The 26154-nt window shown below is 39.5% G+C and overlaps 1 protein-coding gene and 1 pseudogene across 4 annotated transcripts in view; both read right to left on the reverse strand.

Moving 5' to 3' along the window:
- The window catches only part of CHN1 (chimerin 1), a 207905-nt gene that overhangs the window by 19134 nt on the left and 162617 nt on the right, over positions 1-26154 (reverse strand). For all 4 annotated transcript variants that reach the window (XM_045480260.1, XM_045480261.1, XM_045480262.1 and 1 more), the window contains one exon: positions 4958-5042. In XM_045480260.1, the coding sequence (XP_045336216.1) occupies positions 4958-5042 (85 nt within the window). The remainder of the gene's footprint in view (positions 1-4957; positions 5043-26154) is intronic.
- On the reverse strand, positions 17303-21368 carry LOC123599768 (annotated as a pseudogene).

The following is a 26154-nucleotide window of genomic DNA, read 5'->3' on the forward strand; positions in this document are numbered from 1 at the left end:
TTTAAGCTACTCTCAGATTTCAGATTTCCTGGGGCTTGATTTCTCCAAAAGATATAACATGATTTATATCTAGAAGGCACAAAAATCTATCTTTTGAAATAAATAGCTGATATTATTTATATTGATAGGATTAAGGGGAAATGTTAATGTGTGTTTTGAAAGGAAAGATAACTTCTCATTCTTTTCTACGAGTGTTTGTATATTATTTATTTTAAAAATCTTTTTTTAAGTAATTTCTACACCCAACATGGGGCTCAAACTCACGACCCCAAGATCAGGAGTCATATGTTCTACTGACTGAGTGTTCGTATTTTTAATAATTGCAAATAAAAGTTTTATTCTAAAACCTATCTCTTAGATGTCCTCCCTCCCTGACTCCCCATCTAGGAAAAGTGGGAATAGTCTGATTCTAATATGCATCAGAAGTCATTATTTAAAAAAAAATTTTTTATAATTAATTTTTAATTTACATCCAAGTTAGCATATAGTGCAACAGTGATTTCAGGAGTAGATTCCTTAATGCCCCTTACCCATTTAGCCCATCCCCCTTCCCATAGCCCCATCAGCAACCTGTTCTCTATATTTAAGAGTCTCTTATGTTTTGTCCCCCTCCCTGTTTCTATATTATTTTTGCTTCCCTTCCCTTATGTTCATCTGTTTTGTATCTTAAATTTCTCCTTTGAGTGAAGTCATATGATATTTGTCTTTCTCTGACTAACAGAAGTCATTATTTTCATAAGCAAAATTAAGGAATACTTTGCTCTTTGGGATATTGTGAAAATATCACTACGTGAAACTTCTAGGCAAGTCTAATCAATTTCTCACTAGCTTGTAAGGACAGACAGAACTTTTTAGGTGCAGCCAATCATAGGAGTAATTAAAATAAATTACTTCCACTGCTTTTCTTCAACCTAAAAGCTAAGGGCTTATATACTTTAAGCAACGGATACACTTTATTACTAGGAAAGAGCAACTGCCGTTCTCTGTTGGGGGTGACAGCAATGGCTGTGACACACTGGAAAAACAGAGTCTCTTGAATAAAGAACCAACGCCAAGTTGATGTGTGATTTACAACAATTATTATCTGGCTTAATTCTTAGAATATTCTGGCAAGGCTAAAGTGAAAACAATTCAGGAATGCTGGTGGAATAATCATGATCTTTTTGGTGGGAGGGGTGTTTGGCAATCTCAGTGATTATGTAACAATAGATTATTTTAACCTGTAAAGCTTACATTTCATAAAGAAAGGAAAAATGGCTTAGGGAAGCTATTGTCTGAATGACAATCCTTTGAACTTTGCTTTTAAAAACTAGTGTGTTCATAAATATTTTAGTGAAAGGAGTACCACTCCCAAGCTGCAGTTCCATTCTCCCCTGCAACATTACTTTACTCTCTATAAAGAATGTTGGAGGGAGGGAGACATTGTAGATGAAGAGGACGTTTAATGCCTGCCACTGAATCTCGGTGCCAGGTTTTAGAAAGACCATGTCCGCCCTGACTGGCCCTTGCTTGTCCTCTTTGGCTGCAGCGAGCTTAGCAGTGAAGCCCAGAGCTTTCAGTTCTGAAGGGCCAACTTGCCTGTTATTAGCCGGATCCAGTCCGATTCCTACACTAACTTTGCCAGCCTGGTGACTGGAACACCACCCAACGCTTTAAAGGCATGATGTTTCAAAAAAGCGTTGGGGGGGGTGGGGTGCGGGATACAAAACTGATGCTTTTGGCAAACGCTCCCTTAAAAATTCCTGACAAGCTCTTCTGTCTTGGTGGATTTTGTAAAAAGAAACCGGGACAAAATGAGCTCTTGCAAGAATCAAAAGCAGATAAGTAAATCTCTTTTCGGACGGGCAGTTCGCCTGCCCTTTTTCTTTGGGAGTCATATCTTAAATGTTTAGTGGCTGGCGTATTTGTGTCCAATTGCTGCTGTAACAAATTAACTCAGTGGCTTACAACAGTAGGAGTTTACCTTATAGTTCTGGGGGTCAGAAGTCCAAAATCAGTTTCCCTAGGCTGATACCAAGGTGTTAGCCACGCCTGTACTCCTTCTGGAGGCTCCAGAGGAGAATGTTTTCTTTCCTTGCCTTTTCCAGCTTCTAGACTGTCTGCATTCCTTGGCTTGTGGCTGCCACCTTCTATCCACGAAGTGAGTGGCACAGCATCTTCTCTCTTTTCTGACCACGGCTCTGCCCCTTTTTCTGACTCTGCCTCCCTCTTATAAGGACCCTATGACTGTGACTAAACTAGGTCCACCCCAAAAATCCAGCTCATCTCCCCGTCTCAAAACCCTTAACTTTAATCACAGTCCCTTTTGCCATTAAAAAATGACATAGTCACAGGTTCCAGGAATCAGGAAGGACTTCTTTAGGGAGCCATTATTTTAACCTATGAGAGTTCATTCTCTTTCTCTTTAAATTCTTAATTCTTTGTATTCTGTTTTAAAGTGGATGGCTCGAAGATCTGGATGAGCCACTTTGGACCTAAGAATTGTCACAGAAAACAGAACTAATTCAAATGCTAACCTCCACATTAAAAAAAAAATGAGTTGTTCTTATACGTTAATATGGCTCAAATCACACAGAATATAATGCTTTTAAGGACAAGACATAACATAAAAATGAAAAATCTCCTCAAGGCTTTTCTTTCAATTCCTGCCCTTTATGTACAACAAGATGTGGAGGCTACTAATGCGGGTAGGTAGGGGAGGGGACAAATGATTTTCTCTTTCCTTTTCCTTCATATTATTACTGTCATAAAGGTTCCAAAACATTTCTTTCAAACATGATTTAGGACTGTAGCGTATCATCAAAGATTATCTCCATATGTGTACCGATTTTCTGCTTATATAGCAAACTCAGAATTCTTATGTAGATGGGCTTCACTATTTCAGAACATAAGTGATACACATCACTTCTCTAAGTAAAAGAAAAGCTTTTAAGTCAGGGACAGTCACAAAGCGTTTTATGAAACTGCTGCAAAGTCTCGGCTGGTCCATCTGGGTCATAAAGGCAAAACATGCTATTACTGAGACCAACATTCCTTGAGCCGGGGATTTATGCTCTGGAAACTCCTCCATTTACCTTTGAAAACCCACAGTGTAGATGGTCTTAACGACACTACTTTGTCAACACTTTAGGTGCTCCCCTCCAGTTCAGAGGCTTAGCCACAGCCTTCCTAATGATGGTTTTTCATCCTGACTCCATAACCACCAATTGGAAGGATGACAGGGTTGTCCTCATTCATTCTCTGGGCAGAGACTTGCAAATGGGGTTGTCATCCCTCTAGGATAATGGGAGTCAGACTGGATCTGAGCTGAGACTCTCCTTGATGGACACCTGTGCACAGTTCAGAGTCAACACATGGGGAATTCCTATACCCCTGCGTGGCAGGGAGGTCCTTGAACGGATCTGGCTAGTGATGTATGCCTGAAACCTGATCATGCCTTAGTAATGCCGACAGAATAGTAACTGACAGGAGAAGGGCTTGGGACATTAATGTGCAATGCATATTTGTACCTTGCTATTAAAAAATGCAATTTAGAAGAAAAATCAGACCCTAGAAATTTATGCACATAATGGGGGCAACAAAAATATTCCATGAAACATCATGCCGCAGGGGACTTCTGGGGAAGATGTCAGAGTAGGAGGATCCTAGTATACTTATTGTGATGAGCATTAAGTAATGTACAGAATTGCTGAATCACTGTATTGCACACCTGAAATTAATATAACACGTGTATGTTAATTATCCTGGAATTACAATTTATTTTTTATTTATTTATTTTTCAACGTTTATTTATTTTTGGGACAGAGAGAGACAGAGCATGAACGGGGGAGGGGCAGAGAGAGAGGGAGACACAGAATCGGAAACAGGCTCCAGGCTCTGAGCCATCAGCCCAGAGCCCGACGCGGGGCTCGAACTCACGGACCGCGAGATCGTGACCTGGCTGAAGTCGGATGCTTAACCGACTGCGCCACCCAGGCGCCCCTGGAATTACAATTTTTAAAAATCATGCCACAAAAGAAATGTGGGTTTTTACAGTGATAAACTTGACAGAATTACTACAGTTACCATTTTGAAATACATTACTCTTAGTATACATTTTTTAAGTGTTAAGCTTCATGCTAAAAGACATGTTAAGAATGTAGTTTTTAGTTTTACAATTTAAATGGCAGAAATGTCTTTTAAATGTTTATTTTTAAGTCTATGTCAGAATTTAAAGTAGTCTGAATAAATGGCCAATTCTTGGTATAGTTGTTCTATACAAATGAATTTCACATGATGTGAATAACTTACTTTCATAAAGCATTTCAATAAATTCCAGAGTTGGTTCTTCATGTGTCAATCTTCAAAGTTTCTAAATTTATATCTAAAAATACTATGGTCATATTTTATGAAAAGGATTTCGCATATTCACAATTTCAAAATGTCACAAACAAAATATTACTGACTAAGTGGTTTTTCAGAATTTGGAAACCATCTTTGAAGATAAATTCACAGATTTTTTAAAGCTTCAATTTGATTTCGCAAAAATGCAGTAAGGACAATCCAGCTTAACAAGTTATCCTTAAAATTCAGTTCCCAAGGCAACAATCATAGGTCCCTGTACACTGCTTAAAAAAAAATCATTTTATAAATTTAGTTACTGTATCATCAAAGGCAAGAGTTAAATATAACTGCCTTACTTTTATCTCCTTTTATCAGACCTTTTGAACAGGTCTTTTTTTTTTTTTTTTTTTTTTAATGGACTAATACTGGATCCCCAGTCTGCTGTCCATTAAGCACAAGAAGGTTAAAGGCAGACAAACTTCCAATTTCCGAAGCGGCTGCCTGAGAATCTAGCCTACCGCATGTGTGTTAAAAGCAAACCAGGATCCAGCCCGCGTAACAGCAAATCTCCTTACAACTTATTCCTTCTAACTTTGTAACTTATGCAATAAAGCAAAAAGGGAAGAGCTCTTACCTGCACATTTCACTCCCTGAGCGATAAGACCCCACATGAAATTGGCACAGTATTCACACCAGTGTGGCCCTCTGAATGTATGGACCTGAAAAAGAGTAGTGTGTGACAAAGTGGCCAGAGGGGAAACACATGGACGAGGAGACTGTTTTCTGTCAAAGCACTCAAATACAAGCCACGGTTAGTACTGGAGAGGCACGTTACGGTTACATTTAGAAAACCCTTGAGTGGAACCTACAAACAGTTAAGATTTCTTTCAGAGCTTGATTTCCTCTTTGTTTAAGAAATGGTGACAATCAGACCAATATTCTGTGATTTACTTTGGAAAAGTACGGTTTTCCAAATGGTCCCCTTCAGCTGTAAGCAGCCTCATCTATGTGTTATACAAATCCTGGCGCTTTCCAAGTGCTAATGCATGAAGGAGGATAAGGAACAATGTAGAGTGTGTTTGGGTCCCATAAGGATTTTGTCAGATGACCCGCCTTCTGTTATCTGTGACCACAGTTAGGGCCACAGATGGTGAAGGTGATACCGAATCATCAAAAAGGGCCAATTTCTGTTCAAAATGATTTGATATTTACTGTGTTAGTTAAGGGAAAAAAACGTATTTTAGAAATTGCAGAAGCTACAGTTAATCAGAAACCCTGAGTATAGTAATTAGGCACATGTCATTCCAGCCGCAAAAATGTTTTGCTGCATTTGATTCCTTTATCCTTAAGAAAGGAATCTCCAAAGAAAGGGTTTAAATGCTAAGATACTTCTAGACTTTTATGTATAAGAGAAGCCATTCTAGTTAAATCAGATGAAAAAGTACTGGTAGAAAAGAGAAACAAGGACTCCAAACCCCAGAATAAGAGAAAACAAATCTGGAATATTATCAAGAACACTCAGGTTTCTGAGCACATATTGGCTGAAAATGCTCCCAAGAAATAAAAAAGAGGGAGAGGGCACAAGCAAGTCACTGATCTGTATTTCAAAGTACACTGACTTGACGGGGCGCCTGGGTGGTGCAGTCGGTTAAGCGTCCGACTTCAGCCAGGTCACGATCTCGCGGTCCGTGAGTTCGAGCCCCGCGTCAGGCTTTGGGCTGATGGCTCAGAGCCTGGAGTCTGTTTCTGATTCTGTGTCTCCCTCTCTCTCTGCCCCTCCCCCGTTCATGCTCTGTCTCTCTCTGTCCCGCCCCCAAAAAATAAATAAACCTTGAAAAAAAAATTAAAAAAAAAAAAGTACACTGACTTGAGATCATGTCTTACATGTATGAGTTCCTCCTGCAGAAGACAGGAATGTAAGAGGGTGAAAATCACTAAGGGTGATGATTTGGCTCCAACATAAATACCTATTGCAAATAACAAAATTCACCACTAAGATTGTCATTTTTGCTACTGTTCTCTTAATGTATCAAATAGGTCTTAGAAACCAGGTAAATGATTTTTAAGATAATATATAGAACATTTCTTCAAATTTAAGATGCTATTGAATACAAGACTTACAATGAACATAAGGCACATATTCCATTTAGAAAAACCAAGGCAAGTAAATTAGGACAAACCATTGATTAGAAGATAAATCCCAATTCCAGAGATGTTAAAATGGAAAAAAAAAAAAAAAGCATATATTAGAATTGGAGAGAAAAGGTATATCAGAATTCAGAATACTGTAACACTGGCCAAAATAGCCATAAAGCTGTCATGGAAACTTGGTTTTGGTTCCTTCCAAGTAGGTATGTGCCTGTGAGTCCGGTCACTGCCACATGAGCTTGAGCACAGAACATGTTGATTTTAAAAGCAGGCCATAATCTCGCCTATGTCTTTTAAGGAAAAGCATCAGGAATGCAGACACGGTTGCTTCCGGATTGCTAATGATGCTCAGTGCCTGTAAACTGAAAGCATTTCCTACGGTTTCTGAAGCAGAGCCCAAGATCAACATTCAGATAGTCTGTGAGGTCTTTGTGTTCGTCTGTGTTCCTCCGAGTGAATAAAACCGGATAAAGGATACAATCTTGCTTTGCTTTGAGGGGAAGGAGCGAAACAGCACTGATTTGTATTTAAAAAGTTGCATAATCATGAAATAGCTACAGAATCACGATGCTGGTTTTGGGGAAAGTCTTTGGGATACCAACTGGCTTAAATGTTCCTGGATCTCGGAGACTCCAGTATCACTTGACTTGGTGAGGTTAATAAACATGGACTAGAAGTGCAGAGGAAGTAAGTTCCAGTCCTGTACTGCCAGTTACCTCATGATACAGGATCTCGAAGTTACATTTGGGAGAGCAAAAACAGAGCAGATGGTGGGAAATAACTTAAAATCGGGCTCATGGCAAACAGCACGGAATAATGACGGGTTATGGCACAACCAATTCTCTTCCTCGCCGTCACAAAAGCAGCAGTGAAAGTGGCATCTGGAAAATCTTGGGACATTTCTTCACATTATATATTGAAGGATATATATTCTTCACGATATATACTGAAGGAAGGGTTCAAAGTGTCTGAGCAGGCTGGCTCTCTAACTAAAGGACCACACATATATCTCAGAAAGCAATCTTTAGGAAATTATTATTTACACATTTCCTTCTTGGATGGTGTTTCACAAAGGCATCCTGAGCCGCGTGGGGCTGGTGTTGTTTTCTTTTTGTTTAAACCACTTGGAAGGTAGCTTATACAGCTCTCCAGGTTCTAGAAAGAGCATGGAAGCACCAGAAGCTAACTAAACTTCTATTTGTGTAACAGGGTTGAACTGGACTTCCTTTTGAATATTTATATCTAAAATTCGTACATCTTAAATTCTGTTTTATGACCTCTAGGACTCCACGACAAGGGGCTGTATCTGTAAAAATTGAAATATTACATCCTTTTTGTCTTTTTCATTCCCCTTAGAGGTCATCAAAACGGTCATTTTTATTCATTCATGAACATTTTTAAAGTGATGACACATACAAAGATAAAAAGGATACTGGCTCAAGGAATTCACCATAGGTTTCTCCCATTAAATACAGCGTGAAAATGCTCCAGAGAAAGTGCGAGGGAAGCTGGGGGAGGGGCACTGCTCAGGCTTAACCTGTTGGGTGACCTGTGGGGCAGGACCGGGGTGTGCGTGTTGGAGGGATTGCATTAGGAAAGGTATTCCGGGGGCACCTGGGTGGCTCAGTTGGTTAAATGTCTGACTTCGGCACAGGTCATGATCTCATGGTTCGTGGGTTCAAGCCCCACGTCGGGCTCTGAGCTGACCACTTGGAGCTTGGAGCCTGCTTCAGATTCTATGTCTCCCTCTCTCTCTGTCCTCCCTCGCTTGTGCTCTCTCTCTCAAAAATAGACATTAAAAAAAAAAAAAAGGGTGTTCCAAGGAAATCAACGCCACCTGGCTTGAACCAAACAATGGGATGTTTAGAGAATTAAAAGGAAGTTCAGCATGGGCACAGGTGGGGATGACTGCATGGCAGGGTCGAGAGAGGCAGTCAGGGCCTTTTCCATGCCTACAGATTCATACTTTGCCCAGTGAGCCATGCAGGGCCACTGAAGATTTCGAAGGTGAGTGACACAGTGAGATGGGCAAGGCTGGCAGAAATCAGGTAGGAGGCTACATGTGGCAGTAGTCCAGGTGACAGATGGTGTGGGATGGAACTCAGGCAGCGGTAAGAGAAAGGGGTGAAGGACTCATGTGGGAGGCAGAATCAACAGGCCTTGGTAACCAACTGAATCAGAGGCACAGGAGAGGGGAAGAGGGCATTAACAGAGGGAAACAAAAGCAGAACAGGTTTGGAGATGAGGGGGGAGGGCAATGGCAGATTGAAGACTTCTGGAAAAGAGGAGGTAGCTGACAGAGTAAAGTTCCCAAAGGTATCAAATGGGCGTAGGATCCAGGGCAGAGGGATTAGCTTTGAATAAGAGGAAAATTATTTTTCCCATTCGCCGAGTTGGGAAAAGGGAAGGAGGGCAGTGAAAGGCTGTGCAGGAGTGATGGGGCCTGGAGGCCAGAAGGCTAAGGGAGTTCACAGCCTATAGTCTCTGCATTAGAACAGAAGTCTAGTTACTGAGCAAATGAGGAGTTTGGTGGAAGGGGGGACAGAACTGGAATTAGCCAGAAGTTCCAAGAAGCAAGTTCCTTTCCTGGATGACACTAAAGTCCCAGAGTAAATGTCAAGCACATTGAAGAAAAAGTGAGAAATATTTTTACAAGGGTGAATGTGGTCTACATGTTTTGCTTTTACATGAAGTTTTACATAATCAGTGACGTTTAATTTATATCCTAATTTTTTACCAATCCTTAAGAAAAAGGTACCTTAAAAAAACTAACTGCACAAGTTACGCAACTTAGAGCGGTACGACGAAGAGCTATTCTATCCAGCACGATGGAAGCGGGCTGTTCCTGCAGACAAGGCCCTAGGGCTCTGACACCTGCAGATGACTGTGTTCAATAGATATGGTTGTGTTATGATTACCTGCCTTAAAATGACTGAATCAGGATGTATTCAAAATATAATCATTAAAAGGTCAAAGGTTGCACTTTGGGGATTTTTTCTGCTTAGGAGGACACTAAGAAAGAAGTAGGACGGAATCTGGGAGAAGGGAGGGCTGGACCAGTTCTCAAGGGGTCCAGGGGCTCGGCCCGAAGGCCCACATTATACGAGATGGCAACTTTTGTCTGGAATGCCCTATAATATAGAAGATACCGCTTAGGGATCAGCAGCTGGTTGGCATTTGGGGAATCAGAATTATTGATGTCTTTACGGCAGAAACCACTAGCAGACGATCATTAAGTGACGTTTTCATAGGATTTTTATTCTAAATGGCTCCAGATTCTTGTATTTCCGAATGAGAAATGAGTTTGAGTTTCTTCTCATTCTCCAAGGCTGTCGTGTCAGCTCTTTCTCCTCCTCCTTGCCCCCCTCATCCCTTTTCCTATTCGCTGATTCTTAGCTGCGAATGGGGTAACCTGATGAGAACTGTGCTAGCACTGGATGTAAATCAAGAACATATGTCATCTGTATTCCTTTTGAAGGCCTTTTATTTTTTTTAAGCTTATTTCTTTTGAGAGAGAGCACGCGAGAGAGAGAGAGAAAGAGGGAGACACCCAAGCCCCCATGTGGGGCTCAATCTCACAAACTGTGAGAACATGACCTGAGCTGAACTCAAGAGTCGGACGCTTGAGTGACTGAGTCGCCCAGGCACCCCTGAAGCCTTTTAAAAGAAAAACACAAACTTCTGGTTTCTTGTCTGTGTTTCTTGTAGGTTGAGGGACAGTGGTCTTGAGATGCATGAGGGATTAATAGCGTCTTACTTTATTCTATGACATCCACTAATCTTTAGTTACTGTTTCTGCTGTTTACCCTGTGACCTTAATGACAAACACTGGCTTTATAAGGTGGGAAACTGACCAGACTATTTCTTTGAGTTATTTGAACAAATCACTTATTATTTTCCAAAAAGAAAAAAAAAAAAAAAAAAAGGATTCCTTTGGGGCGAGTGTTTTGGTAAAATAATCCAAGAGAGCAGTCAGCATTGGTGTGTAACATGATCAGGGAGGTCAAGGATGGTCCGGAGAAAAGCAACCTTGTAAATTGGCCACAGGTTTTTTTCTAGGCCACCTCCAAACCTCTGGTACATCTTGACAAATGAAAGTGACACAGTACATGGCACGAATCATATCTTCATGAACAAAGGGCACTGCAACTAGTTTTAAGGTCCTTTTCTCTTCTGCAACTGGAAGAAAATGCAACTTTGTGGCCATGACATTTGAAATTGCTTTTCACCTGTGAACAACTCCCTTCATGTTAACACCACTGACATCATTTAGAAACAGAGATGAAGGACCGAGTTAATTAGTGGATCCCAAAAGTCTGTCACAGAGAAGGCATGATCAGGACCAGGCTGAGAAGGGCAGACAGGAAGGGAGGGAGGTGGGTTACTGAGGGGCCCACGTGGCATAGGCTAAGGGTCGCGTGCCTCCTGGACACGGGCCTAGGTAAAAAGTGAAGTTCTTCTCAATTGGGCCTGCTGTTACACTGCCCACACCCGGGCTTCTGTAAGAAACCCAGTGCATGTTCTCCTCAGGTTTCCGATATTTGCATCCAATTTGAATGTCAGTCACAGAAAGAGAGGCAAAGAAATCTATGCTATGGGAAGAGACAGAAAATTTCAGCCTATCTTCATCACCCCTTCCAAGTCATAACACTCCCTCTAGAAATAAGCCTGAATGCAAACAGTCACCGAGTATGCCTGCAAAGCCTGCTGCAAATGTAAACTATGTTGGAGGCGATAAAAACATTTGGGGAAATGAAATTTTGCTTTGGGGGAAGGGGACTGACATTTGGGGAGGCTCTGGTGAGTCAGCTGTGCAGCCTGTACTGGGTGATGAAGGGAGAGAACAGATGATCAAAATCAAAACAAAAAGCAATGTAGGTAGATAGGCAGCTGAGCAGGAAAGGCTTTTTCTCCACCCCCCCACCCCCATTTTTATCTTTCGGGCAACCAGAACATAGTCTTTGAAGTAACCACTTTTAGCCGCACCAAGATGCCTTAATTTTGATCCAAATATTTGAAACTTAGAATTTTGGTCCTCATTTTGCCACTTCAGTTAAAGTATTGTGATTTACACCATTAAGTCATGAGCAGAGCGTGTGTGGCATTGGCCATGAGCATTAGCAACAAATCTATAAAACTGTGTAGGGGCTCCCTGCAAAACAAAACAAAACGGAACAAAAAACAGTGGGGGGTGGGTACTCAAAACAGGAGTATCTTTAGTATCAAGGCAACACCTTCTTATCACCTCGTTAAATCTAGTCAGAACTACTAGTGGCCTCAAATTCTTTTGGAAAAGTCTGGAGCAGTAAGGTTTGGGGACCCACTGGCCACGGCAGGCAGATGCGCAGAGGCGCTGGACGACCTGTGAAGGGGCGCACATGCTAACGGCTTCTGTAACTCGCTGACTGAGCGGCACACGCATAATCTCACAAGACTTAACACAGTCCGAAGCATCATTTTGGAGCAGATGACCCATGACAGAACATCAGTGACCTAATGTTTCAAGAGTGAAAAGTCACTGTTCAAAATTGAGGGAGATACAAAGTCTGCTAGACCTACGTTGGCCAGACCACGAGTCAGTGATGTCCCCTTGAACATGAGAAATAAGAGTAGGAAAAACAGTACTATACTGTCAGACTACAGTAATCTAGTCTTACTTTACTAGTAGGGCAATATGATAATGCGATAATAATATAATGGGTTCCTCATCATACAAAATATTATACAATAAAAATGGTTTTTATCGATTGGTGTCTAAAATGGCACCTTAAGTGTACAGAACAAGAACAAATTCTTATCAATTCCACTCATATAATCCATTTCCCCCCAATTCTACGCAGGCCTTCTTCCGAGGGTTTAGATTTCCTTATGGCTTCCTTAATGATCCACCAGTCCTCACCCCACCTCCCAAGTCAACACTATCTCAGTGAGGGAGAAATATCTCTAAAACCATAGGTGAGTTAATTGTGGTGTAGACAAGTGAACTTACTTAGAATCACACACAACCATATTAATGCTCGAACATACACACAGTTTCTTCTGTCCGTGTTCTGTTCTCAGCTGCCAGAGAGGCTACTTAACACAGAGCCAACAATTTGAAACCTAGGAATCAGGCAGTAGAAATTATCAAAGCTGTCAAGGCATTCCATTTATTTATTTACTTTTAGTTACAAGGTACTTTACAAGTTACAAGGTTTACTTTAGGTTACAAGGTACAGAGTATGTAATAAATAACATAAAGATTAATACAACCAGTAATTTTAAAACACTTTGTTTCAAAATATGAGTGTTTAGAATATTAGAAAACCCGTGATTTTAACGTAGACTTTTTTTTTTAAGTTTTAGAAGCAATCTCTTTTTAATTTCTTTTTTTCCCTCTTTCCATAGGAGCTTTAATGAGAACTCTACCTCTAAACTGAATCATGGTTAAAGTTTAAAACTGTCAAATGTCATAACCTAAAACACTTCACTTTCGAAGCTGAGTTTCATTCCTTGGATGAATAAGTCTGCATTCAAATATCAGTAGTAAAAAATCAACACCGTGAATCAATACTTCAAAACATCAGTCTCCTAAAGTTATATGATGAAGGTTTGATAGGAAAATAAAGACATTGGTTATGCAATAAAAATCACTTACAATCCAGGGCCGAGTGACAGATAATCTCTACACACACATTTTAGATAGGTAAACTGAACACCAAGAGACAAAGTAGCCTCAGCCCAATCCACATTATCTTATGACCCACAATTCCTTGAAGCCAAGACTGTCCCACATACAACCAGGTTTCAACTTCTCCTTGGCTTAGTTGTTAAGAATGTCATCTGAAGTTTACTGTTAACATACATTATACTATGAATGGAGGTATTCCTATCATCTATCAGGAAAAAGGTTAGAATAAAATGCACAAGAAATTATTAAACTGTAGTTAAAACCTTTTTTAAAACTCTAGTGAAAGAGAGTCAAATGTTCTTCATTGTTTTTCTTCTATTTCATGGGTTACTGCTCTTTAATATTTCTTTCCTTCTATTGGTTTAATTGGGTCTTTTTCTAGTTTTAGGCAAAAGCTTATTAATTCATTGATTTAAGGCCTTTCTTTCCTAAAATAAGCATTTAGTGGTACAGATTTCACTGTAAGCACTATTTTAGCTATATTCCACAAATTTTGATTTGCTGCATTTTTCTAACGTCTCTTCTGATTTCTTTAATTCATGACTTATTTAGCAGTAAGCTATTTAATTTCTAAACATGTGGGAAAATTTTCAGGTATCTGTTAGTTTCAATTTAATTCTGTTGTGGCAAAAGGATATACTTTGTATGATTTCAATCCATTTACATTTGCTGACACCTGTTTTATGGGCCAGAATATTGTCTATTTTGGTGAATCTTTCACGTTCACTTGAATAGTATATGCATTCTGTTGCTGAGTAGATAGAATACGTCTGTAAATATCATTTAGGCCAAACTGATACTGTTGTTCAAGCCTTCTATCTCATTAATTTTCTATTCTATATTCTATCATTAAGAAAGAAGTTTCTACCATTGAGAAATCCACAGTCTACAATTGCGGATTTGTCTATCTCACTTTTTAGTTGTTGCTTTATGTATTCTGACCTTCTGTTATTAGGTGAATATACATTTTAAATTATGTCTTCTTGATGAATTTTATCCTCTCTACTCCCAATATTCCTTGTTCTGAAAACAACTATATTTATTTAATATAAATATAGCCACTCTAATTTTCCTTGAATTACTGTCTACATGGTATCTCTTTTTCTTTTGACCCTTCTGGGTCTTTATACTTAAAGTGGGTTTCTGTGGATAGCATAGAGTTGGATTTTGCCTTTTTATCCAACCTGACAACCTCTGCCTTTTAGTGGAGTGTTTGGGCTATTTCCATTTAAGGGAACTATCAATGTGATCTGGTTTAAAATCTGCCATCTTGCTTGTGTTTTCTATATATTCCATTTGTTCTTTTGTTCCTTTTTCTTTCTTCTTCCACACTTTTGAATAAATTGCATATTTTTATGAATCCCTTTTATCTCCACTATTAGCTTACAATGATTTTATTTTTTAGAGTTTGCTCTAAGGTCTATAATACATCTTTAACTTCTCAGTCTACCTTCAAACAATATTAAACCACTTCATGTATAGCGTAAGAATCTTACAACATTAATTCCACTTTCCTCACCCTATATGTTATGCTATTGTTGTCATTAATTTGTATAAACTACGTAATATTAATATATATATATATTTTTTTGTTTGTTTTAGTCAATTATCTTAAAGACACTGAAAGGAAAAAAAAAACATCTTTTACATTTACCCACATGTTTACCACTTCTGGCATTCTTTTGTATTGATCTAATTTTCCACCTGGTATTATTTTCCTTTTGTCCTGAAGAACTTTTTTTTTTTTAATTTTTAATGTTTATTTATTTTTGAGATAGAGAGAGACAGAGCATGAACAGGGGAGGGTCAGAGAGAGAGGGAGACACAGAATCTGAAATAGGCTCCAGGCTCCGAGCTGTCAGCACAGAGCCCGATGCGGGGCTTGAACTCACAGACCGTGAGATCATGACCTGAGCCGAAGTCGGAAGCTCAACCGACTGAGCCACCCAGGCGCCCCTGAAAAACTTCCTTTAATATTACTGCAGTATAGTTTTCCTGGTGATGAATTTACTCAGCTTTTCTTTGTTTAAAAAACAAATATTTTTATTTTGTCTTCATTTTTAAAAGGTATTTTGTGTTGGATATAGAGATCTGTATTTTTTTTTTTTTAGCTGTTGAGGACATTGAAGATGTCACTCTATTGTTTTGCATAGTTTCTGATGAGAACTCTGTTGTCACTATTTTGTCATCTATATGTAAAATGTATTTTCCTCCCCATCTCCCCTCCTGCCTTTTATAAAACTTTGTAAAATACGTAAGAGTACCAGTGACAAAGGAAAATAATTTGTTTCTTCTGGTGACATATTTCCTTACATTGAAATGACCTTTAAAGATGTTAATAAACAGCAGTGTAAAAATCATTTCTCTTCTTTTTAAAAAAATGTGCACTGGATTTCTGTGTATGAGTGTGCACATGTAAGATCCTATAAAGCCATAAAATTATAAACACATTATGAAGCTGGAATGTGAAAATACAATTCAAGAGAAACTGAATACATGTTTAATTTCTAAACCCCAGAGACTTCCTTCCCCTACACATTTTGATATCATATAGGAGGGATGAACAGGCTGAGGTAGAGTGTCACTTTAGGAATAAAACTTTTCTTTCCCATAACCTGTGTTTTCTCCTCTCTGCTGCTCTTGTCTCTTTAGCATTGGTTTTCAGCAATTTGATTATGATGCGCCATGGTGTTTTCTTCATATATTTTTTCCTATTTGTAGTTCACTTGTAGTCCTTGCGTTTTCATCAAAATTACTATATCTTCAAAATTATTATATCTTCAAATAATTGTACTGTCCCCTGGGCCCTCACCACTGTTCCTTCTGATTCCAATTACACTTTGAAGTTAGAAGGCTTGATATTATCACTGATGCTATGTTAATTTTTTTTTTTTTTTTTTTTTTCTTTCTGGGAGCACCTAGGTGGCTCAGTGGTTATGCGTCCAACTTCTGCTCAGGTCACAGTCTTGTGGTTCATGAGTTCGAGCCCTGCATGGGACTTTGCACTGACAGTGCAGAGCCTGCTTGGGATTCTCTCTCTCTTTCTCTCAAAATAAATAAAGTTAAAAAGAAAGTATTCTTCCTGGGGCACCTAAGTGGCTCAGTCGGTTAAGCATCCGACTTTGGCTCAGGTCATGATCTCACAATTCATGGGTTCAAGCCCCATATTGGGCTCTGTGCTGACAGCTCAGAACCTGGAGCCTGCTTCAGATTCTGTGACTCCCTCTCTCTCTGCCCCTCCCCAGCTCGCACTCTCTTTTTCTCTCAAAAATAAATAAACATTAAAAAATTGTTTAAGAAAGTATTCTTCCTTATATAAAAATATTCTTTCTGCCCTTTATTGTGGGTATTTTCTTTTGGTTCACTATTTTTTTCTTCTTTGATGCCTAATATGCATTAATACCATCCAATGTGTTTTTCATTTCAGACATTATATATATATATATATATATATATATATGTGTGTGTGTGTGTGTGTGTGTGTATGTATAAATGTGTGTGTGTGTGTGTGTGTATATATATATATATATATATATATTTTTTTTTTTTTTTTTTTTTTTTTTTAAGTAATTTCTACACCCAATGTGGGGCTTGAACTCACAACCCTGAGATCAAGAGTACCATGCTTCATGGACTGAACCAGCCAGGTGCTCCCATTTCAGATACATTTTTAATCTCTAGCTTCAATTTCTTTCCTCACTGCTGCCTCTAGTCTATTGCTAATTCAGTCATGCTACTAAGATGATAATGCTTTAAGGACTTTTAAACAACGTCTCATGCATTATCATGTTTTTCTACTCCTACTGCAGGACAAAACTCTTCTCAGCCCTGAGTGCATTTCAGAAATTTTTCAGCCTATTGATTTCTGGTTTTGTTTTTAAATATTCTCCTCCTTTCACACATATGTAGATAAGTACTTGCGCTAAGAGTTGAGAAGATCCCGGGGCGCCTGGGTGGCGCAGTCGGTTGGGCGTCCGACTTCAGCCAGGTCACGATCTCGCGGTCCGTGAGTTCGAGCCCCGCGTCGGGCTCTGGGCTGATGGCTCAGAGCCTGGAGCCTGTTTCTGGTTCTGTGTCTCCCTCTCTCTCTGCCCCTCCCCCGTTCTTGCTCTGTCTCTCTCTGTCCCAAAAATAAATAAACGTTGAAAAAGAGTTGAGAATATCCCAATGCAGATCCCTAGAGCCCTTATGGATAGCTGTGTAACTCCAGGTACAGTGCCCCCCAAATTTCAGCTGCTTTTTTGCCTCACCAAACTCCAATCTCTGTGTCTTCCACTTAGCTAGGCCACTGGGCTCTCTTTAGATTCTCTCCCCAGGTGTTTGGCCAAGAAACTGCCTCCGAACAATAAATGAAAACAACCTTACGACCCCTCTTGCTGAGTTCCTTTTTTCAGGTATCACAGTACTGCACTACCTGTTCAATATCTGACTGTTGTCTTAGATGTTTTTTTCTGGTTTGTTAGTTGTTTAAGATGGGAAGGCAAATCTAACTTCTCCATGGTGGCCAAAAGTGGAAGTTCAGATTATATACTTATTTCTAAAACTGATCTTTCATGTGAGCTTGAACCTGGGACTTCTCTGGGCTTCAGTTTCTGCACGTGCAAAATTAACTTTATCAGTAATTCTCAATGTCCCTCATAGAAGCTCAACTTCTTCAGGATTCTTTTGTCATCATGCTCTAAGAATAGGCCTCTCCCAGCAATGTGTCACACGGACACCGTGGTATTCAGTAGGTTGTGTACTAGGATTGTGGAATTAGTGACCTCATTCTGTAACTTAATGTTGATGTTGGCATTTCTTATTTTTTTAGCTACACAGAATAAATGTCTTCTCTTTGGATACCAGTTCTCAACCCATATGAATAGTATGGAACTGACCCCAGTTCCAGGAGAGAGTATGTGACCTGGATCTAAGCCAGTCAACACATTCTATTCTCCTGCCCAGAGTTACTGGTTCAGAGATAAGCATATAAGATAATTGGGCCAATGTCTGCCAGGCCCGGACTTTTTTGTTCAGTCTCATTGTGAGCTGACTAGAGTCTGAGAATATTTAGAGCTGGAGCTTCCGCAGGCCATCGTGTCACAAGTGGGAGATTGCAAATGAATACAGAGCTGGGAGGCAGGGTTCTGGTGCCATTTTAAGCCCCTAAGTCAAAGGATACCAACCACCACCAGACTTTTCCTACTATAAAGGAAATAAAGCCGATTAATCCCCTTTCACTGGGCCTTAACAAGCATAAGAGTTGGGCTTTCTGACACTTGCCACAGAAAGTCTCCAACTGTTCCATCAAATGGTAAATATCAATCATGGGTTCCAAATAGGTTTTTAAAAAGACACTAATTGCGGAGTAATGAGCTATACTGGCAACCATCAAAACAAAATCTCATGCTTCCTAGAGATGGATCTTTTTTTTTAGGAACAAGGGCACTATGCATGCATGTCAGGCAGAGTCATAAGCAGTGGTCTGGGTGTGGCACATATAAGGGCTGGGGCTCTAAACAGAGGGAGTTCTATAAGAGAAAGGAGTGAACGTAACATTTTAGGCCTGATTTGGGCAAATCCATTTGCACAGCTAGCCGAAACAGGTCATTTCTAATACAACAGACTGTAGGATATCACCTAATATGACAAGAATCCCTGGACACCCATGACCTTAAAATAAATACATTTTTTGGTGTTAATTTTTATGTCTGCATAACACTTAAAAAAATTCACCAACTCTATTTTTCATCCCTTTATGTTCATCCCCCAACATAAAAATATTTTTTAAATGAGCACTTGATGATGTTTCAGTGTAATACCACTGGGCTATTTTTCCTTTCCTTTCTAGCTTTCCTATTTTGCACCCAGAAGAATCTTAAGATAATTTAAGAAGAGGGGTTAAGAAGCCTAAAAAAAAACAAAACACTACCAGCATGATGTTTGTTGGAAAAATGATTTGTAGTGGTTTCTCAGATACCAGTAGTACTAATAAAATATTTATGAAAGAAAAATCAATATTTTCATGTATTCACTTAAAATAATCTTTCCTAGACTTCTCTTCCACTTATGCATGCATCTCTTCTCTCTGTCCTTTGGTCTCTTTGATGAAGGCAATGATATTTTTGTGTTATGTACTATTACATAAGAATACTGAATGCTGCCTAATCATGACAGTAAGTGTGCTGAGTACAGATAGTTACTGAGTAAGATGTTATGACATGTGCATATTCTTCAGACATCTGCTTTGACCATCTTATTAAAGCCATGGTAGCCTTCACTCCCAAGGAAGACATTCCTCTGAGGAATGTTGACATAGGGGGTCACAAAGAAGATGAAGTACGACTGTATAATTTGCTAATTAAACAAGGTTTAAAAATTAGAGACATAAAATATTACATCTGTGTCCTACTGGATTATAAAATAAACAGAATAGGGGCGCCGGGGTGGCTCAGTCGGTTGGGTGTCCGACTTTGGCTCAGGTCATGATCTCGTGGTTTAAGAGTTTGAGCCCCGTGTCGGGCTCCGTGCTGACAGCCTGGAGCCTGCTTTGGATTCTGTGTCTCCCTCTCTCCCTGCCCCTACCCACTCATGCTCTGTCTCTCTCTTTCAGATATAAATAAACATTAAAAAATTTAAAAATAAAATAAGCAAAATACAAGTAAGACTCAATCCTCAATTAAATGGAAGGGGAGAAGGGAAGTATGATACAAGTTACTGCAAAAAGTTGCCTTGAACATACCAATGTGACTCTGACGTGCGAAAAACTGATCCTTGAAAGTAAGATTATTATGTGGACACAAAAAGCATTAAGAACAGAATTTTGGCAGAGGTGACGTCATCATTGTCGTCATTATTATTATTGTGTGTTCTTCCTATGGGTTTATATCCTTTTATTGTTTTTGCAATGAGAGTCACATGCTGGGCTGATTCTCTGCTTTGAGATAAATTTTAGAGATGCCAATTTTTTTTTTAATTGAAAAATAACTGACATACAGCGTTCTTTAGTTTTAGGTATACAACCTAGTGATTCAGTATGGGTATATATTACAAAATGGCCACCACAATATGTCTAGGTGCCATCTGCCACTATATAAAATTGTGACAATATTACTTTCTAGATTTCTTATGCTGCACCCTTCGTTTCCTTGTCTTACTTATTTTATAACTGGAAAGCCATACCTCTTAACTACCTTTATTTTGTTCATCTCCCCACCCCTCTACCCTGTAGCAGTCATCAGTTTATTCTCTGTATCTACGAGTTTCCGTTCTGTTTGTTCATTCGTTTTGACTTATTTTTTTTTGATGTCTGATCTTATGTGTTACTTTTAGAAAATCTCATTTTTGACGGGTCTCAGACTTAGAGGAAGAAGCTCTGAGGACAGCCCCCATCTCTGGGAAATCCGTTCCTGGCATTTTTCTTTCTGGCTTCCTTCATTCTCTTGACCAAAGGTTTAGCATATTCTGCAGCCCCTTCCTTATTTTTTTTAGGGTGCTGTTTCTTCAGACTTCAGAGCAATATGTTGACTTTTGCATTGGAGGACACATGGAGTAACAAAGCGCCGAATCTTGGGTGCTTTGGTCCTAGGTTTCTTACCTTCTTTGTTTAGGGGATTTCTCACAACATACTGGCGGACATCATCTTTTTTAGGGAGACTGACAAGTCTGTCGATTCTGCTAGCTCTTTTGGGCCCCAGGCGATGAGGCACAGTAGCATCCGTGAATCCAGGAATATCTTTCTTTCTCTCTCTCTCTCTCTTTTTTTTTTTTTTTTTTTTTTTTTTTAACAATGATCAAGTTGAAAACACTGAGGTTGGCATCCACAAGGCAACCCCCAACAGATCGGCACCTTCTTTCCCCAGTCCTCCTTGGTTTGTAGCAGGCACATCCCTTAGCCAGCAACAGGCAGACATGGCCATGGATCAAGACACCCTGCTTCATGGGGAAGCCTTCTCATTGCCACCACTGATCGGACCATGTAACCCTTCCATTGTTCACTCAGAGCATCAGAAGCAACTTCCGTGGCTGGTCGCTTCTCATAAAATGTTTGAAGTTTGCGTTCATCGTCTACTTCAATGAGTTTCTGGCAGCCCATAACTGGGAAAGAGCTGTTCAACTTCACCCTAAAGCAGGCTACTGCTGCCGAAGTGCCATGAAAAAGAGCTATTTTGATTTGAGCTTCCACATATAACGAAATCGTATATGTTTCTCTGCCTTGACGGACTTCCTTTCTGTGACTGATGTAGCATAATAATTAATTCATTAATTAACCTCTAGATCTATCCATGTTGTTGCCAATGGCAAGATTTCATTTTTTTTATGGCTAATGTTTTATTTTACACACACACACACACACACACCGCCCCACATCTTCTTTAGCCATTCGTCTACTGATAACACATAACACATTTAGGCTGCCTCTATATCTTTGCTATTGTAGATAATGCTGCAATGAACTTAGGGGGGAATATGTCTTTCTGAATTCGTGTTTTAATTTTCTTTGGATAAACACCTAGAAGCAGAAATACTTTATCGGAAGGTAGTTCCGTTTTTCATCTTTTGAGGAAACCCCTTACTTTTTCCCCAAAGTGGTCGCAACAATGTACATTGCCACCAACAGTGCATGAGGGTTCGTTTTTCTCCACATGCTCACCAACACTTGTTATTTTTTCTTACTGATTCTAGCCATTCTGACAGGTGTGAGGTGATACCTCATCTCACTGTGGTTCTGATTTGCATGGAGATAGCAAATTTCTAAAACATTAAATCAGTAGGATGGACAAAAACACTGGAAATAGTACAATGTCAGATGTAGTTTGTTGGAGGATCTCACATTAGGATATTAGTTGGGAATATGAATCAGAACTGGTTTTGGGAGGCAGCCAGGTTCTCTCTTAAGATGTTCAAAAGTGACAACCCTACATTTTAATTTCAAGGCTGGCTTGAAGTTCCTTTTTTTTTAATTGCTTTTTAATTACATTAAAAAAAACCAGTGCACTTAGTTCCACCAACAGTCTCCTTGTGAGAAAGACAAACTTCAAATCTCTCTCCAAAGTTTAAAGCAGCATAATCAAAAACAGACAATTGGGACCACATCTAATGATAAATCTAATGCACTACAAAGGAAACAATCAACAAAGTGAAAAGGCAACCTATTGCTGGATCATAAGGTGGTTTTATTTTTGGGGGGAACCTCCATACTGTTTTTCATAATGGCTACACCAATTTACATTCATAAACCATGTACAAGGGTTCTTTCTCCACAGCCTCACCAACACTGGCCATGTTTTGTCTTTTTGAGAATAGCCACTCTAACAGGTGTGAGCTGACATCTCACTGTGGTTTTGATTTGCATTTCCCTGATGGTTCATGATGTTGAGCATCTTCCACATACCTGTTGGCCATCTGTGTACCTTTTGAGAAGTAACTATTCAGGTCCTTTGCCTGTTTGTAACTAGGGCTGCTCTTTGCTATTGAGTTGTAGGAGTTCCTTATATATTTTGGATACTAACCTCTTATCAGGTGTATGGTTTGCAAATATTTTCTCCCATTCCATATGTGCATTTTCACCACGTTAATTATTTCCTTTGCTGTGCAGAAGCTTTTTTTTTTTTTTTTTTTGGGTAGACACATTGTGTTTTATTCATTCAATGACATACTATTTAGCAACGAACATGAATAAACAATTGACAGAACAATATGGGTGAAATCTCATAAATATGTCCAACAAAAGACACAAGGACATATACATTGTATGTTTCTGTTTACACAAAAGTCAAAAACGGGCAAAACTGATACGTGGTATTAGAAGGGGTACTTTTGAGGGAAGGGAGAAGTGGCGGCCAGGGCAGGAGGATGAACTTCCAGAGTCCTGGATGTACTACTGCAGAAGCTTTTTAGTTTAATACAATCCCACTTGTGTATTTTTATTTTTGTTGCCTGTGCTTTCAGTGTCCTATCTGAAAAATCACTGCCCACACCAATGTCAAGAAGCTTCTTTCCTACATTTTCTACTAGTAGTAGTTTTATGGTTTCAGGTCTTATATTTAAGTCTTTAATCCATTTTGAGTTGACTGTTGTATATGGTGTGAAATAAGGGACCAATTATTTATTTTTGCATATAGACATCCAGTTTTTCCAGCATCATTTATTGAAGAGACTATCCTATCCTTATTTAGTGTGCTTGGCACCCTTGTGGAAGATAAGTTGCCTGAAGACACATAGATTTATTTCTGGGCTTTCTGCTCTATTTCATTGGTCTGTATGTCTGTTTTTATGCCAGTACCATACTGTTTTGATTACTGTAGCTTTGTAATATATTTTGAAATCAGAAAATACTGATGCCTCAAGCTTTCTTCTTGCTCAAGATTGCTTTGGTCTTTTGTGGTTCCATGCGAATCTTAGGATTTTTTCTATTTCTGGAAAGAATGCCACTGGGATTATGACAGGAATTGCATTGGCTCTGAAGATCATTTTGGGTAGTGTGGACATTTTAGCAATATTAATTCTTCCAGTAGTATAAAAGATTAACATTTTAAATTCCCTAGCCTCATAAAATGGCTACGGAGAAGTATAAGCAACAATGTGCAAAACTTGCGAAACGTTTCTTTTTGGATTATTTTGTGGCGTTAAGTAACCTTCCCCATGACCTTTTGCTCTGGCCTTGTACTTGAGGCGTCATAACCAGCTCCTCAGCCAGCATTACAAACTGTGAGAAAGATCCACGGGGCCGAGGCTGAGGAGGTTACAATGCTGGGGGCAACGTAGAAGCCTGGAAATGCATGAGTCTTTGCGGTCCTCCTCACCACCGTTAGGGACAGAAATAAAAAGCAGAGTAGTATGTGTTATTTTTGGCTTCTGTAGCATCTGATAAGTACTATACCAAATAACAACTGAAATAGTGCCTACAGGGATCTTATCGATGGTCTTGTCCAACCTCCCACTTTCCCTCCACGACTGCCCTAAGGAGACAGAGCCCTTGCTCTGCACTGAGCTTTGTTATTTTTATCTTCTCTTGCAAGTGACCCACATTAAGAACTGGGAATTTGTGTGGATTTACAGATACATGTATTTGTATAACCTAGAAATACGTATATATATGTACGTGTGTATATATGTATATAAAATTCAATTCGGTATTCTATTTGGAGGAAAACACTTATTCCTTTAAAATGTCTGTTTGCTCCTCTTGTAGGTATGACATGGAGTGTCTACGATGTTTAACAGTGAGACATTCCAGGCTGCCTTTTACATCAGTCACACTGCATTTAATTTCTTTTATAAGGCTTTTATGACTCAAAACGATATTCAAATTTCTGACCACTTAAAACGTGAACACAGATCCTCCAAATATAAGACCGCATGATGATATCAGGAGTTTTCCTGCATTTAAACAACTCACACGAATCTGACTGAAAGATCGTAACAATACAGGTCTTAAAATCGTGGAAGACGCATTTTTACGTTGAAATGTCCTGCTGCCTAAGAAGTGATTTCAAAGTAACAGCAATCACCACCACCACCCACCACAACAGTCCCTTCCTGTCATACTGTGTGCCCATTTAGTCCTTCAGCAGATGTTTCTGCTAAAGAAATGGGGCTGGTGGTGGTGCGACTGCTGGTGGGGATAATACAACGGTGGCCACAGTCCCTGACTGTACAGCAGACTGTTAATATAACTGGTTTAAAAAACGATCCCTCCATCGGTGCCAGGGTGGCTCTGGTGGAGCATCTGACTCTTGATCTCAGTTCAGGTTGCGATCTCGCAGTTCCAGGGGTCGAGCCCCACGACAGGCTCTGCCCTGACAGCGTGGGGTCTGCTTGGGATTCTCTCTCTCCCTCTCAAAATAAATAAATAAACCTTTAAAAAATAGATTCCTTCATATATAGGTTATTTTAATTCTTTTTAGAAATCAACATATTAAAATTCTGTCCTCATATGGGCCTTAGTAAAGCTTTAACAGTGGAAAACAAGGTAATTGTATTAATAAATCTAATGGCCTCGATATATTTAATCAGGAGAATTTTAAAGATTTTTGCTTTTATTTTTAAGTAATTTCTATATCCACCATGGGGCTCGAACTCACAACTCCGAGATCAAGGGTCACGTGCTCCACTGACTGAGCCAGCCAGGTGCCCAAAGAGAATTTCAGAGCTGTAAAAGACCTTCTAGATCATGTAGTTTAACCCCATGTTTCACACTAACTCTGTTTTTATTTGCTGGTTCATTTTGCATCTACTCTCAACGGGTATCAAATGAAGACCACAGGGCTTGGACCTGTGTCCTTCAGAGGGAAGGAGAGACCACTTCCAGCAGGAGAGCTGGCCATTTCGATCCTTCAGTTTGTCAAACAGCAGAATGTCTGGTCTGTGTGCCAGGACTGGAGGTCTTCGATCAGTAATTTTATTAAATATTATAAGGTGCATGCTATAGTCTTATTTAATTATAGTATCAGTTCACATTTCGGGATTCATTGCCTGCATACTATCCCGGCAACATTCAATCCATTGATATGTCACATCTTTCATTTATATGCAGAATGCAAGTTATCTGAGACTCTAAAGTGAACCAGTCGCCACTTCAAGACTACCTTGAAAAAAAGGACTAAACTCCTATTTTAAAGTGTCCTCTCACTATAATCCTTAATGTTCTTTTAATTATTTCATTTGCCTAAGTAGCCAGGTGTCTGTGGTTGTTTGCATCCTACGGAAGCTTTATTTTAGAGAGCTATTTGGATTATACCAAACGAAACACCAAATAGTTAAATTTGGAGGGAGGAAGAGGCATACAGAGGATTTCACTGTACTCGTTGGTGCATGAACATGCAACTGCTCTTACATAACATCTAACTCTGCCTGGGAGCGAAGAGAGAAGCAAGAGCTTTCTTTAGCCCCACAGTCATGCCAGGGTTCTCAATTGTATCATGACCTCCGTACCTGGGCAAGAAAAAGTCCTGGTATGCATTCAGAAAAAATGCCCACTTAGGGGTCAGTTGTAATAACAAAAACAGGAGCTACCGTGTACCTCACGCGTA

Source organism: Leopardus geoffroyi, chromosome C1 (genome assembly GCF_018350155.1).
Source record: "Leopardus geoffroyi isolate Oge1 chromosome C1, O.geoffroyi_Oge1_pat1.0, whole genome shotgun sequence".
In the NCBI taxonomy this organism is placed as follows: domain Eukaryota; kingdom Metazoa; phylum Chordata; class Mammalia; order Carnivora; family Felidae; genus Leopardus; species Leopardus geoffroyi.